This window comes from Gracilinanus agilis, chromosome 6 (assembly GCF_016433145.1).
Source record: "Gracilinanus agilis isolate LMUSP501 chromosome 6, AgileGrace, whole genome shotgun sequence".
Classification (NCBI taxonomy): Eukaryota; Metazoa; Chordata; class Mammalia; order Didelphimorphia; family Didelphidae; genus Gracilinanus; species Gracilinanus agilis.
Window position 1 is genome coordinate 198,227,787 of NC_058135.1, and position 16,143 is coordinate 198,243,929.

General features: G+C 34.4%; 1 protein-coding gene across 6 annotated transcripts in view; it reads right to left on the reverse strand.

Annotated features, from left to right (window-relative positions):
* The window catches only part of SLIT2 (slit guidance ligand 2), a 383,740-nt gene that overhangs the window by 12,245 nt on the left and 355,352 nt on the right, over nt 1-16,143 (reverse strand). For all 6 annotated transcript variants that reach the window (XM_044681359.1, XM_044681361.1, XM_044681358.1 and 3 more), the window contains one exon: nt 13,414-13,544. In XM_044681359.1, the coding sequence (XP_044537294.1) occupies nt 13,414-13,544 (131 nt within the window). The remainder of the gene's footprint in view (nt 1-13,413; nt 13,545-16,143) is intronic.

Below are 16,143 nucleotides of genomic sequence, written 5' to 3' on the forward strand. Positions count from 1 at the left end.
AAACCCAACTCCTTGTGGTACTATTTGGAAAAGTTCTCTCTTATTTCATATCTATTAATTTAATTGTCATCAAAATGTCACTTTGCCTAAAAGAGAGAACTGACAAGGGGGCAAAATGTTAATAACTTTTTGTGAAATAATAGTTTATCAACCATTCATATTTGCATTATTACTTTAAAACGCTACTTTAACATATAATCTTTTATTCTGAAGCTTCGAGCTTGTGACTTCACAACTAAATTCATTGTATTATTGACTCAAAAATGAGATAATCTGAGGCATAAAATAGGAAATGTGCTTCTGAAAATAAATTGCTTCAATAAGCCCTTTGTTAGGTTTTTGGAACCTCCCAAGCCTGATTTTTCATTTGGCAAATGTTTATTGTAAAAAAAAAGAATATTAATCCTTGAAGTTTATTAAAAGACAAATGGTATTGAAATTTCAATAGGGTTCTTAATCCTTGGAACATCAGATGTTTATGACACTTTGCTGTTTACTAATTGGGGAGCAAACAGTTTGTGATTTGAGAAGCATATGTACTCATCTGTAAACTCCTGCACACTCAAGAAGACAGAGCTAGGTTATTCAGGCTATTGGATTTCTCCTCTTGCAAGGATTTCCTTTATACTCTTTCTTATGTTTGGTGACAGTTAAAAAATAATTACAGGAATTACTCACTGATGTTTTACTTTGACAAATGTAATTACTGCAACACTTAACACTTATAAAAACACAGCAGGGGAAAATATAATGGACAGGGAAGAAGGTTATCTTCTAAATTAAATTGTAATGCTAGTCATTAGTGGTCTCAAATACTTTGCCTTTTCTAAGCAATACTTAGGAACTAAAACTTGTTGAGAATTTGTACTGGGAGATGATTAAATATTTTTATTAAGTATTACTCTTTATATTATTATTAGAATTCACATTCCTATAGTACTTTTAAAGCGAACAAAAGATTTTTCTTCCAAAAGTCCTATAAGCTTAGCATATATTAATTATCATCATCATCATCATCATCATCTCTCTATCTAAACTTTTATAAATGATACTAAGTATTGATTCCAAGGCAGAAGAGCAGTAAATGTTAGGCAACTGGGGTTAAGTGACTTGCCCAGGGTCACACAGCTAGGAAGTGTCTGAGGCCAGATTTGAACCTAGGACCTCATCTTCAGGCCTGGCTCCCTATCCACTGAGCCACCTAGCTATCCTACATCATCTCCTTTTAGATAAGGAAAGTAAGGCTTAAAGAGAAGAAATCTACCTAATCGAGCAAAAATATTTTATAAGGCACTTTATATGTGCCAGGCACCATCATTTGATTGGTTGGTTGCTGCTCTTCATATTTGAAGAGGATCAAGATGACAACACTAGGTGCTTGGGATAAAAAGAAAAAATAGTCCTTGCCATTGAGGATCTCTTACTCTAATAGAGGACAAAACATGTAAACCACAAAGTGCATAAAAAATATATGCAGAGTAGAAGTAAGGTTATCTCAGAAAGGAAAGCACTAGTAGCTGACGGAATTGATAAATGCCTCCTGGGGAAGCCATGGTTTGAGCTGAGATATGGAAGAAACCAAAGAAACAGAGTTAGAGGTGAGGAGGGACAGCATTTCAGGCATGGTGGACAGTCAGTGATGAGAGATGGTATTTTGCAAGTACTGCAAACAGGCTGGTATAAATGGATTATTGAGTGTGTAGCTGAGAGGGACATTTAAAGAGACTGGAAAGATTACTCAGTTGTTCAGTGTCAGAACCAGGTTCTGGATCTATGTAATTTGACAACAGTCAAGTGTTGTACATTGTCCACTAGCAGTCATATATAAATAACTCAGCTGATCCAGTAGAAGGCTGACAGACATTGACATCAACTTAAAGGTTATATATTTAGTATCACATAAAATCGTATAAAGTTAGAGCTTGGAGAAAAGATGGAGACTCAGCACAACTAATTGCTTCCTTCTCTATTCCCCTTTTCTAGTCTATCAATATTTTTTACTGATAATCAAAGATGAGTTTTGAGTGACTCAATGGTTGGCGGCCCCAAGAACCTCTTGTTCTTCCAGAGACCAAATAGGACCTGCTTTCTTCAGAGGAATGATGATATCCAGGCTTCTCTGTCACAGTGGTCACACCCAACTTTATAAGCACTTTCATTGATAAAGTTTGTGAGCTATACTTGACCATCAAGGGATAACCAGAGTCATTAATATTGAGGTCCCTTTTCAGCACCACCAAAATTGTTCTTGATATAACACTTTCCCTTTACGTAGGACACATAGGGAAGACAGAAGACAGTAGATAACTGGACAATAGCTGTGTACACTTATGGAGTTGAAGTCTAAAGTCATGTAGCTATTAACTAGTAGACTTAAGACTGAAACTGAAAAAATTGATTCCAAATTTACTAGTTTTCCTATTATATGGCAAATTAAATAATGTTTGCTGGATGAATTGAATAATGTTGGTTATAAGTAGTTTCAAAAAGAGCAACATAGCCTACAACAGTTAGAAACGTTACCCTTCTTAAGTAAGATCACTGAGTCAACTTTGAGTCTGAACCAATGTATCAATGAGAATGGGGCACTAAAATTTCTAGCTACAAATCAAAGGAAAACTACAGCTTGTGAAAGGGTTTTAGGTAATGCAGTGGTCTTTGACACCACAGAGGAATCAACTGCTTTTAACTATATCATCTCTGATGTCACATGACTGTGTGGAATGTGTATGGTGAAATCTGGTAACTCAGACATATCCATATATCAATAATGGCAATAAAGACTCAGTCCTTGAAGCATGGCTGAGATATCAACCCATGAGGAACACTGGTGAATATTTTTCCAGAAATATGTGATGATGAACATTGGAGGGGTAATTCTCTGGTTCGGGGCATGTTCAAGGTATTCACTGATTGTTTCCTGTTGCTTTAATATGTTGTGATTTATTTGATTGGCTGCTGAACTAGAACTGAGAGGACAAATAGAAGAATAAATGAAAGAAAAGTTTTTTTCTCTCCCTTCAAAGTGAGGAAGAAGAAATTCTCTAAGCCTCCAGGTAAGGGAGATCCTTTCCCAAATCTGGTCACTATATGGCTGTGAATGTATCTCACTTCTGATTTCTTTTGTTTCTGTTATGTTTCTTCTTTCCTATCTTAGGTGAATGAGTATTAGAGGTGGAATGGACCAAGTGACCTCAGGAATTTCAAAAGGTCTGATGACGGTAGTCATAGCAGAGTCAATGAGCAGTCAAAATAGCTGAATCCTGGACAGAACCCAATCCTTAGGAGTGTCTTACTTGATCTAGCTCAGCAGTGAATAGAGGCAGGTTATGAAGTTACCCTTCCCTGAACTTAAGGGAATGATTCATCTATTGACTCTCTTGCAGCTAAAAGAGAACTTGATGGGAAGAATGTTTTCTGCAATTACTGAATGTCAGAGAACCCACTGTACTTGGGGAGCAAGGTTATAGAGGAGGGTGTGTCCCCATTTTTAGCAGGCTATATCTTCTTAGTAAATATCCTTTTGAATAAAGCTAATTAATTAAGGTTAATTGATATTGAGGAGATATCACCTGGTTATCAAAAACACTGAAGGTAATTAGATAAACTGATTTTGGATGAGCAGCTAGACGGTTCAGTGGATAGAGTGCCAGGCCTGGATCCAGGCAGACTGAGTTAAAAAAAAAAAAAACTGGTCTCTTGTATATGCTAACTGGGTGACCCTGGACAAGCCATTTAACTCTGCTTGCCTCAGTTTCCTTTTTGGTAATATGAGCTGGAGAAGGAAATGGCAAATCACTTCAGCATCTTTGTCAAGAAAACCCTAAATGAGGTCACAAAGAGTTAGATAAGACTGAAAAAGATGGAATAACAAACTCCAATTAGAAAGGCTTTTGAATTATAGCATTAGAAAACTTCACAACCCCTCAGGGTTATCCCTAGAATCCTGAGTGAGGAGAGAAGTAGCCTGCTCTACAGATTTATTTATTAGTCTATATACGGAAGATTTACTCTGGAGCCTTTAGGTGCTGTACATACTTATCTCCTATGCCTAATGCTGGTTATATTGAGATTTAAAAAAACAACTCATGGGTTAATTGATTTATTGTCTGTGTCCAATTGTTATTCAATAATGGCTATGCAGACTGGTCAGTCTTGGGAGAAAAGCTTGATATTAATAAGATCTAGAAATGATGGGAATGGTATTCCAAAAGAGATGTTATAAAAATTAGCCAAGGGAAATGACCATGGCACTTCGTAGCTCTTTGTAACAGGCTATTGTGGTAAGTTCTAGGGAAATTCGAGAGGGTGATGGAAATCACATTGGTTGAGGAATCTGGAGACCTGGGCTCCTCGCTCTACTATTAACTGTAGCAGCTGGGGAATATTACCTATTATCTCTATTTTCTATCTGTTAAATGAAGATGACACTTGACTCATCGAGCTCAAAGAGCTGTTGTGAGAAATCAAATAAGACAACGTATACAAGAGCACTTTGAGAAATCACAGTTGCTATATATAATTCAAGCTATTATAATCAAGACTAAAGCTATGCAGTATTCCTTTTAAAAAAATCAATCATTCGGTGAGCATTTACTTAAAAGGCATAGCAACGAGGTTCTAATAAAAATATCTTGGCAATAATCAAGACCCTGTTTGAAACCTAAAAATATCTACTTAGAGTGCCTCGGTTTGTAAAATACTGTGGCTTTTCTTCTTGTAGGAGAGTAGGCTCCAAAATAATTGTAAAGTTAAGACCAATTTGAAAGATTTTTTGGAAATCTTTTACAAAAAGATGTTTAAATTTCAAGCCTGGATATTCTAGAATTTCATGAAACTCAATGCTCCACTCATTTGAATTAGGCTCTCAAGTAAAATGTGCTAGATTGGGAGATAAGAAAGCCTTGTTCAAATCCATGTGATAGCACTAAATTAGTGTGTGACCTTGAGCTAGTCACTTTCCCCTTCAGGATCTCAGGATACCCATCCATAACACAAAAGGCTTGGACTAGGGAATTTTTGAAGTTCCATTTATTAATAAAGTCCCAAGAGTCCATGAGTCTATGAAAAATGAGAAAATGAAAAAAAAAGGGAAACCTAAAGATATTTTTTCGGCAATGCTACAAAGAGCTTTGAGGCACCTCTCTGAGTTTAAATAAAAAAGAAGGTAATTAAGAATATGTGATTGACCTTGGCCACTTGACAAATAGTGAAGTATTTGCAGTGAAATATATTGTTCTCTTTGATTTTTTAAGACAATGCCATGATTTATGTGGGTGGCTATGGCTGAAAAGAATAAGTCAGAACCAAAAGCCCTTTCCATGCAGGGCATTTTGCAGAGATTTCTCTCTTTTCTTTTCTTTTTTTTTTGAACAAAAACATGAGAAGTACTGGACAGTGTCCATTGGTTATTTGCATAAGCAGCCTTTAAAATGAAAACTGTTAATTAGGAGTCTTAATGCTACTCAATAAAGGATGGCCTGGGGTAAATCTGCAAGGTGGCCCCCTATTCCACTTTTATGTACCCACCAGCAATACAATGAAATCCTTTCAGATCATGATAGGAATTGACAAACCCTCTTTTACTACTCCCTTGGGAATGATATGTTTGATGACTCACAAGAGTGAAACATTTTGTGCTGAGCCTTTACACTCAGGGCATAAATTGCATTTATAACCATTATTATGTAATTTAGCTTTACTGCACCTATCTATTACCTGAAACTTTATTTCTTCTATTTCTAGGCTATGTAATGGATGTATGAAAGCAAAGCAATTACTAAACTATGCCTTGAGGTTTTATTAGAAAAAGACAGGGTTCGTTGTTGTTGTTGTTAAAAAAAAATCAAGTTTTAAAAACCAGAAAGAAAAGATTTTAACTTGAAAAAATCTGGGATTCTTTTTCTGCTGCAATTTGGCAGGATGTTATGATGAGGAAATCTCATATTTGATTTTAATCAGAAATCTGAAGACTTACAAATGGTTTAAGAAATGGAAAGAGTTCATTGTTGTTGTTAAGTCATTTTCAGTCATGTTCCACTCTTCGTGACCCCATTTTAGATTTTCTTGGCAAAGGTACTAGAGTGGTTTCCTTCTCTAGTTCATTTTTTACAGAAGAGGAAACCAAGGTAAACAGGGTTAATTGAATTGCCCGGGGTCACACAGCTTAGGAAGTGTCTGAGGTCAGATATGAACTTAGAAACCAGTCTTCCTGACCTCAAACCTAGAACTCTGTTTGACTTTATGAAAAACCAAGATTTTCAATTTGAATTTTTTTAAAAATCTGAAGGAATAGATAAATTTAAAAGGTTTTGGTCTTGGACTCAATCTAGAATATTGATTCTAAGGTGGAAAGTAAGGCACTGTTGTGTTGAGGATATGAATGGAGAGAGAGAGAGAGAGAGAGAGAGAGAGAGAGAGAAACAGAATCCCTGCCTTAAAGGAGTTTATAATCTAAGGACTAAAATTTGTCTTCAGAAACTTAGATAACTGGGCACAGAGTCCTATCTACTTTACTCTTGACAGGATAGGCTGCCATGCCAACGATTATCCCTGTTTATGTGGATGGAATATCTCTTCTGTTACATTGAAAGAAAATAATTAATACAATTAGTATTAATTAGTACAAACTAAGTTTTTTCTCCAACTGATTAAGGAATAACATTAAAAAATAAAGATCTCTTAGGTTGGGGATTCTTAACTTGAGATCTGTGAACTTGTTTTTATTTTGTAAATAATTTCATAATTGTATTGCAATATAACTGGTTTTCTTTGTATTGAATTTCATACACTTAAAACATTTGGAGAAGGAGTCCTTAGGCTTCATCAGACTGCCAGATGTGTCCACACTCCCCAAAAGGTTAAGTACTCTGGCCTTACCTTTCTTTGAGTCTCTCTTAACAAGTGACATAAAAGTAACAATCTAATCAATCCAGTCAATATTCGTAAAATCATGTATGTATGTGTGTTCTTTGATAACAGTTCCTATACCAACTTATTTCATAATGTAGCCTACCACATAAAAATCCATTTTTATTTTTAACTTCACATAGTCTTTAAAGTCACTAATAGATTCAATTATTTGTTACAATTAATAATATTCTCTTAACTAACAAATGAAGCATTTGATCCTTTTCCTCACTGTGCTTAATGATGAGTCAAACAATAAACATGTCATACACATTATAAAATTATTATGAATTTAAATTACATATAAAGGTTAAATTTTCCTTTAAATATTTAAAGTAATGGGGATTTAAGTACAATGAATTAAAATAAGATTAAGTGTCATTTCAATGACAAGTTACATTTTATGTTCTAAGCTTAAACAAACATGAAAATACATATGAAATCAATTAAGTAATAAATGAGCATTTATAAATGCTTACTAAGTTCCAGGGCACAATGTTAGGTTCTAAAGCTACAAAGAATGAAACAATTCCTTCTTTCCAGTACCTCACAACTCCAAAGTTACCTAGTCCAAATGATACCTAAACAGGAGTTCAATTTACAGCACTCTACAAATGATTATTAAACCATCATTGTTGACCTTTAGTGAGAGAAAGGTAACTTACTCAACACTCTCCACCTTTTGGATACCACTCATTATTAGGGTTATTGTTAAACCAACCAAAATCAGCCTTTGTGGCACTTCCCCTAATGTTCTGGCCTCTGAGGCCAAGGAAAATAAAACTAATCTCTCCTCCCCACGCTAACTCTTCAAATACTCCAAGACTGCTATCATGTTCCCCATGTCTTGTTGTTTCTTCTCCAGGCTAAACATCCTAATTTCTTCAACTGCTTCTCATTTGGCATGGTTTCCAGTTCCCTAAATATCCTGGTCACCATTTTTGCATGGACAAACTCCAGCTTTCTTAGTATACTTCCAAAAATGTGTGTCATCCCAACTGAACCCACCATTCTTTTGTGATTTGACTGAAACATGGTACAGTGGGAAGAGCACATTCTTTGCCATAGAAACCATGACTGTTCATGCGATCAAAGATTACATTAGATGTTTTGATTATTATTTTATTCTTTTGATGAATATTGGGTTTAAAGTCCACTAAAATATTCAGGTCATTTTCACACTATTACATAGCAATGTCACTGCTATTCTTAGCTTGTAGAGTTATTTTTTAAAATGCAACTGGAAGACTTTATATTGATCCTTTCTCAATTTTATCTTATTTGATTTGGCCCATGCTTTTAAGACTCTGGAGACTGTTTGTATCCTGCCTTTGTCATCTGGCTTACTACCTAGTCCTCTAATCTCTGTGTCATCCATGCATTTGATAAGAACAACACCTCCATTCATTCAAATCACTGATAAAAAATTTTGACAGGAGTTGGCATTCAAGTTCAACTTGAAACTTGAGCTAAGCTTGCTTAGTTTTGAGAGAAGACATTAGTAGGTGAAGCTTTGAAAAACAGAGAGTGAGGCCAAATCAGGGGTAACAGGATGAAGACAACATTGTTAAAAGGCCAATTTTATCTTTGACATCTTGCTCTTTACCATTTCCTCTTCCTACAGTGTTTGCCTATAGGCTGCCCTGCCAGGTTTCTATAATGTATAGTGTTCTTATAAAACAAGTTTTTAGCTAAAAGTCAAGTGATTTCAACTAATATGTTGCTGAAAGTGATACTACCCATTAAAAAGGATATGAATTTTGTCAGAGAATTCTTGAAAATAGTAAATAAAAGGCTTTATGTTCCAAAGGAATTTTTCTCTAATGGTGGGACTTTTAGTAAGTGAAGGGTTATGAAAAGGAAATTTGCAGTCTGTGATTATTCCAGGTGACTTTTAAATTTTACCATATATTCGAAATCTCTTTATCTCTAATAATCTGATATGGACAGTTTAGTTGATAAGGAAATAAGGATGGGACTCTGGAGTTGTCTTTTAGCTCATACTTCCAGCTCTGGCTCCAGGAGCATGGAGTTTATTATATATGTTTCAAGACTTATTTCACACAAAAGAACCCTCCCCCCGAAACTTTGCAGATGGGCAGAAGTTACAAATTATGGCATATCAAAACACAAAAAGTCTCATCGGCTTCAGAACAGACCAAGGCCAAAGCTGAATTTTGACTGTGTTCTTATCAGAAAGCCAAGTTGGGGAGTATTTTTCTCAGGGTTGAATTGCCCCTGCTAAGGTTTTGACCTTGGCTATACCAGGCAGCAGCATTCCTGGTCAAAGGGGAACAGTGTTAACCCTTTAAATTCAGGTTTGCTAGGAACTTAAAGCTTTTCAATAAGGCCACAATACTTTTCAACAAGAAATCACAAGGATCACAAAAGGGGTCAAAAAAGGAGTTTCAGATTTTTATCTGTTCTCTTATTGGCTTCCCACACCATATACCTTAGAGGAGCATCATAGTAAAGTGGATAGGCCACTTGATTTAGAGTCAGGAAAACATGAGTTCAAGTCCTGCCTCAGATGTTAAATAGCTGTGCAACCCTAGACAAGTTATTTAATTTCTCTGTGCCTCAGTAACTTCATTCATAAAATGAGAGAGTGTTAGCCTCTAAGGTCCTCTAAATCTTTGATCCTATGATCTTTATTACTATACTACATAGGTATCCGGTCAACAGTGCTATAAAGAACAAGAGATTTATATATGATTGAAAAGTTAAAGAAATGATATTTTAATCTAGTAGTACATTTTAATTCACCTAGGTGCCTGTGATATATTGATTTAATGACTGTCAATATCTGCTTTATTTCCTGATTTACTTATGTATTATTTAACTACATATTATGTAGGGATTTTAGCAGAGTTTTAAAATTGCATTTCAGCTAATAATCATAAAATGTAAGTGAAATTCAGTTACTATTGTATAGAACTTACCATTGATAGTGTTTCTCTAAATGTGCATTTTCAAAGACCTTGAAGTAATTGCACTAAGCTCATATAATTTTAGAGAAAATCCAAAGGCATTATGAAAGAACAGTTAATCTAACAATGCACACTGGAAAAACAAAGTGGACAAAAATGTATATTGTCCAGATTATGACATAACAAGTAGTTTGTAATATTACTCCATTAACATTTGTATCTTGGGTAAGTTATAAAAAATGGATAAACTAAGCAAAGTGGGAGCATATTAGACAGAACTGAGAAATTATGCAGCACTTAAAATGATCCCAATTCTCTTGATGAAACTATAGGTTATAAATCATGAAGTATCATGAAGTCAGAGTAGTTAATGATTATAATAACCAAAGGGCAATGGAAAGACTAAACTGGTCATTAAATGGGTATAGCATGTTACTCATACATAATAGGTAGAATGTGAAAAAAACCACATTATTGAGACTATATACAACCAGACAATGAGGTAGACCAGTCATTTATCAATCATCAGGGGAAACAGATTGGTAACCCAAGTGCTACACTGGCAGTACTATTATACTAAAGGAGCAAAAGGAATGCCCCTGGCATTTAGAATAGGTTCTGGATAGATGTCTTTGGGGAGTTTAAGGGAAAAACATAGGCAAGATAAAAAGTGACTGGACTGTGATCTGCATTAGCAGAAAAAGCCTGAGTACTGAGAAATCAAAGACACAGTGATATATTAAGTGTTTGCAGTTATTTTTAAAATCAATAAAAACATTAATATTGAACAATTGATATAGTCTTTTTATATCTTCTAAGAATACCCAATATACACATAAGTAATGTGTAATCTTTTTTCCTTTAAAATTCTAAAAATTGTTATCTTTTAGTTTTAAGATACTAAGAACCTCTGAATGGAAGGACTCATGACTCATGCTTTATATCTCTCTCCCTTGGAGCAGTCTGACAGTCATTAAGACCATCTATGAAGGCACGGAGGGGCTGTAATTTATATTGGTGGAATGGAACATCCACATCAAAATTATGGAGCTTTCCATGCATCAAAGCAATTGCCACACGGTCATGGTACCTCCTTCTTTCCTTGAGCTAACAGCATAGCAAATTGTACTTTGGCAGAGAAAGGAAATTAAAAGGAATTCCAGATAAATTTTAATATATTTGTGAAAAGAGTTGATACAGCTGCTCAATGTTACAAGCCAAAGCTTAGGGTAGCAAATATAAACATATAGCTACTTTATTACTTGCCTCTGAAAACTGTGTGCTACTTCAGAGTAATGTCTTTTGCAAAATGGATCTGAATTTTTAAAAAAAGTGACAGCCTAAGTCAGGTGGTAGTCAATCTAGGGTAGGATTCTAGATCAGTGTTTGGATACCTTCAGGAGGTTAACCTCTAGACTTATGGTTGAAAGTTGGTAATTCAATTACCTATATTTTAATTAATATTGAAACTTTATTCTATCATGCTAAAGAAGCAGAATATTAAAAGCATAAATATATCGATGACTAGCCTCAGACACCTCCTAGCTGTATGACCCTGAGCAAGTCACTTGATCCCAATTGCCCTTACTGCTCAAGTTCAAGCCCAAATACAAGACTGGCACTACTATATAATATATATATACATATATATATATATATATATATATATATATATCTCCTTGGAACTGATACTTAGCATCAATACTAAGAAGATAAGGGGTGTTTATGTGTGTGCACATGTGTATGCATATGTAAGTGTGTGCATCTTAATACAAATGGGCCAAGATATATATATATATATACTATCTGTTCTACTAATTTTGTAATTGTTTGGATCTCTTTAATTTGCAATACCTTGACCCCATCTTGTAGTCTTTGAGGCTATATGTTATTGATTTAATATGACATAATACCATTAATGAATCTTTAACTTGTTTTTCTGCTATATAACCTCTACTCTTGATTTGTGTCTTTAATATAAAATGCATAGTTATAGGTGACTTCTTAGAATTAGTGAAAGCTTTTTAGAATGATAATTACCCTCAGACTCTTCCCTTTTAAATAAGAATCCTTCACTGATAAGGAAGAAATCCATACCTAGCAGCAATTCTCCTAGCATTTTGCCTGAAGTTCAATACATCTGTATTTCTAATAAATTTAACTGTTTTAAAGGCAACATAGAGTGACATTTTATTTATTTCAGCAAAGCTTCAAATCTATCTATCTTTCTATCTTTAATTCATCTTCCATAGATCTAGCTTTTCTTCATTCATCATTATTACTTGCTTTTGTTATCTGACTTAAAGAATAGTGACAGTAACAAAATTATAGTTCTGGTGGCTCAAAATGCCAAGAGAAGTGATACTTTAGCTGGGTGGTATTACAGTCATATCTATTGACTAATGAATTTAAAACAGCTATCCAAAATAGATGGCTTAAAAGATGTGAAAATGGCAGAAAAGTTTCTGGTCTCGATTTAACCCAAAGTGGCAATGAGGAGTTTGCATGTAAAAGGAGCTTTCAATTAACATAGCATTTCCTAACATAATAAGTTCTAACCTATAGCCAAGCCTGGAAATATTTTTGAGGATATTTCAATGAATCCATATTTAAATATGGCTTATTTGTTGTCTGAAGACCTTAACTAACATCATTGAGAATTATCCCCTTGCTGACCGTGAATTAATGAAATTTTCGTCTACAGAATTCTCAAAAAACGTATTTCTAGCCCCAGATGAGTTGTAATCTGGCTGGTATAGAGAGTACCTATGACAACAAAATCATGAATCCTTGAAATATTGAAATAGTAAGTACTATAAAACTTTGCATTTAATATGCTATCATTAGCAATGGTGATCATATTTCCATGTTGCCTATTATTGCTCTTTAAACAAAAAAAATTTGTCTAATCTAAAACAGATTTAGGGATTTAAATATATATGATAATATTATTTGGCAGTATTGCCTTGAATATTGGGGTATTAGAAGCAATATCTCACTTTTTGGAGGTGCATTGACTCTTTGAGTATGTTATTTATATATAATCTTATTTATTGAGTAACAAATGGCATCCATTTGCCATTGAGACTGCCACGAGATATTACTATTCAAGTCTTTGAAATATGGCCTTAGACAAATGCCAGGCACTAATATTATTAATGCGTCTTGATGTTATTTACTGAGACAAAATGATAATGCTTTATTTGGAAACTGATTTAGAGAAATTAAGTAATTTGCCTCAATCAGCAGAACTGATGTTTTAGTTACCTGGAAATTCAATTAAGTTGTTCTAATTCCTCATCTTATTTCAAGAACCCAAATCCAGGTTTGATTTTAACATTTTAGTAATCAAATATAGGACATATATTCCACTAATATCATAACTTCTACATGTTGGATTTTCCCCAGCCAAACTTTCAAATTCAACTATTGGCTTTGGTGGTATTATCGTATAACATTAAACAAGAGTTTTAATCAAATTTTTTCTCTATCACCCATTCTAGATGATTAAATAGGAAGCTAATTTTTTCAATAGACATATTTTCATCTCTACCACTACTTTATGGGCCTTCACCTGTAAATGGCGGATGCCGGATAAGATCCTGTGTCGTAGCTGGCCCGCACACGCCCACGATACAGCTCCACTGCTATATGGTCTTTGTCACCTTTATACAGAAGAATTCCACTGTCCTCATCTGTGGCAATCTAATGAAAAAGTAATCACTGAATTATAAGGAAAAAAAGGATTCACACTAACACAACGTTGCATTCCAAACACAGTGGGTAGACTTCATGAATTTAAAGTCTGTTTTCTTAAAGTAATGGAGAAGTATGAATGCATGCCATAATGATCTACTACAGTAAGAAACAAATACTAGCCTCTGCTTTGAAGTAAAGTAAGGAAATGTTAAACAAGTGGATAAAGTGGTTGTAGGAAGGCCATGTATTCAATTAGCCAAATGATGATCAAGTCTTTTTTTTCCAGGCCAACAATTTCATCTATTCTGTCTTTTTTTAACCTGGAAATATAGGTTTACTGACCTATGTGTCCCCCCCTAGGCAAATTACTAAACTTTCTAAGGTTTAATTTTCCCCCATCCATGGACTTGAATCAAGGGCCTTCTGAGGGTCCTCCTAGCTCCATTATCCTGTGTTTTCCATTTCATTGGCAATCTGCAATAAGTATTATTATAAGATAATAAGGCTAGTTTCATTGTTACCCTCACATACAACATCTCATTAGTTTGAATCAAATCATATATACGACAATTCTAAGAAAATCTTTATTCTTTTATTCCCTTTTGGTCTCAGAGAAGACACTGAAGTTATGAATAGGTACGATCTTCTGAGTATTTCCATCTTGAGCCAGCATAAGAAATGTTGGGCAATTGCAGAAACATGATGATCTATTCAAAATACTTGGATTCATTTCCTGGAAAAAGAATTGCTGACACTGCTGGGTTCACTGTAGCCTGTTATCAACAATTCTCCTTTTTCTTTCACCATCCTGAAACCTGTCTGCACTCAAATAGACAGAAAGACATACAGACGCACACACACACACACACACACACACACACACACACACTCATATACTTGTTTGTAGATAACTGGGGTATATGTGAGGAATAGTTTTCCCACATAGCCAAGTTGTATTCTATTATATGGATGGTCCAAAGTAAGTACTTTTCCCCCTTTTTCTCCAATTAGCATGACACATTAGAAAATATTAAGCATTCTCACTTATATATTTAAAGATAATATAGCTCAAGTGATACCATTCCCAAATTAATGTGACTATAAAACACACAACAAAAAAATTTCTTATTTTCTGCTATCCTCAAAGGTTTTTTAATCTGTGACGATTATTTGTTGGTTGAATGAAAGTTAAAAGAATGAATCTGAATTCTGCCTACTTCTTCATATGAAGAGAATTGAGATCATTATGTCATTACTTGTTTTGAAATGTCGAAGTGAAAAAAGAGGAGATGGAAGTATATGTGTTTTAATGAAATTTATTCAGTGGCTAGCAGAATACCCATAACTTTTTGGTGTCCATTTTCCCTAATAAAATATATTTATTACACATCTGCTTATGCACTAAGCACTGTGTGGGGGGGTCTATGTGGAATAACCACAAATATTTATTGAGCATCTTTTGTGTATAAGCACTCTCCTAAAGGCGAGATAGAAACTTGAGAAGAGAAATAGGCTCAATCCTCAACAAATTAAGTTCATGAAATATTTATTTAGTTTTAAAAATACTTTTATCTTTAATCTTAGAATCAATACTGAATATTTGTTCCAAGGCAGAAGAGTGGTAATGAGTAGGCAATTGCGGTTAAATGACTTGTCCAGGGTCATAGAGGTAGGAAATGTCTGAGGCCAAATTTGAACCCAGGACCTCCAATCTCTAGGGCTTGCTCTCTATCCACTGAGCCATCTAGCTGGCCCCATCCAGTATTTATCAATTGCTTATTATATGCGAGTTATTGTTCCAGATGCTATAGCTAAAATGACAAAAATGAAAAATAGCCTCTGTTTTGAAGTGATTTTTAAAATATTCTGTTAGTGATATAATATGTGAGTGATGTAACTTGTAAACAGAGAAATAAATACAAAGTGATATGCAAAGGGATAAAGCATTAATAAGATGGCCAGAGTTCTTAACCATTTTTTGTCATAGACCCCTTTGACAGTCTGTTAGAGTACATGGACCCTTTCTCAGAATGATGTTTTTAAATGCATAAAATAAAATACAGAATATTATACAGAAAAGCAATTATATTAAACTAAAGATGTAAAAATATTTTTCTATCCAAGTTTACAGACACTTCTGGAATCCATTGAGGTAGTGGGGTCTGGAAGGGCACCAAAGCTGAGACTTTAAGAAGATCTAGGATTTATAAGAAACAGAGGTCAAGAGGGAGTACAAGATGCCCTCAGAGGAAACTCTGAGTTTTTGTTTCTGCTAGTAGTTGCAGTCATTATTTTGATAGTATGTGGTTGTCTTCAGATATCACTAATATCACTGAATAAAACCAAAAATTTCCAAGAAAACAGAGCTAAAAAAAGACTCACCAATTTTTTTTTTGCGTATTTTATCATGAGATCTGTTAGTTAATACAATTACATAATATCTGTTTAGTTTTAAATACATATGCTTTGGGAAGGAAAATTACTGAAGCTTTTCCCAGGCAAATTTTTTTTAACTTTGCCCCATTTCTTTGTGTTTTCATAAAGCCAAGAACACCTCACTGGTAGCTTTCATTACCTTCCTTTAACTTTTTCAGAAAACTATGAT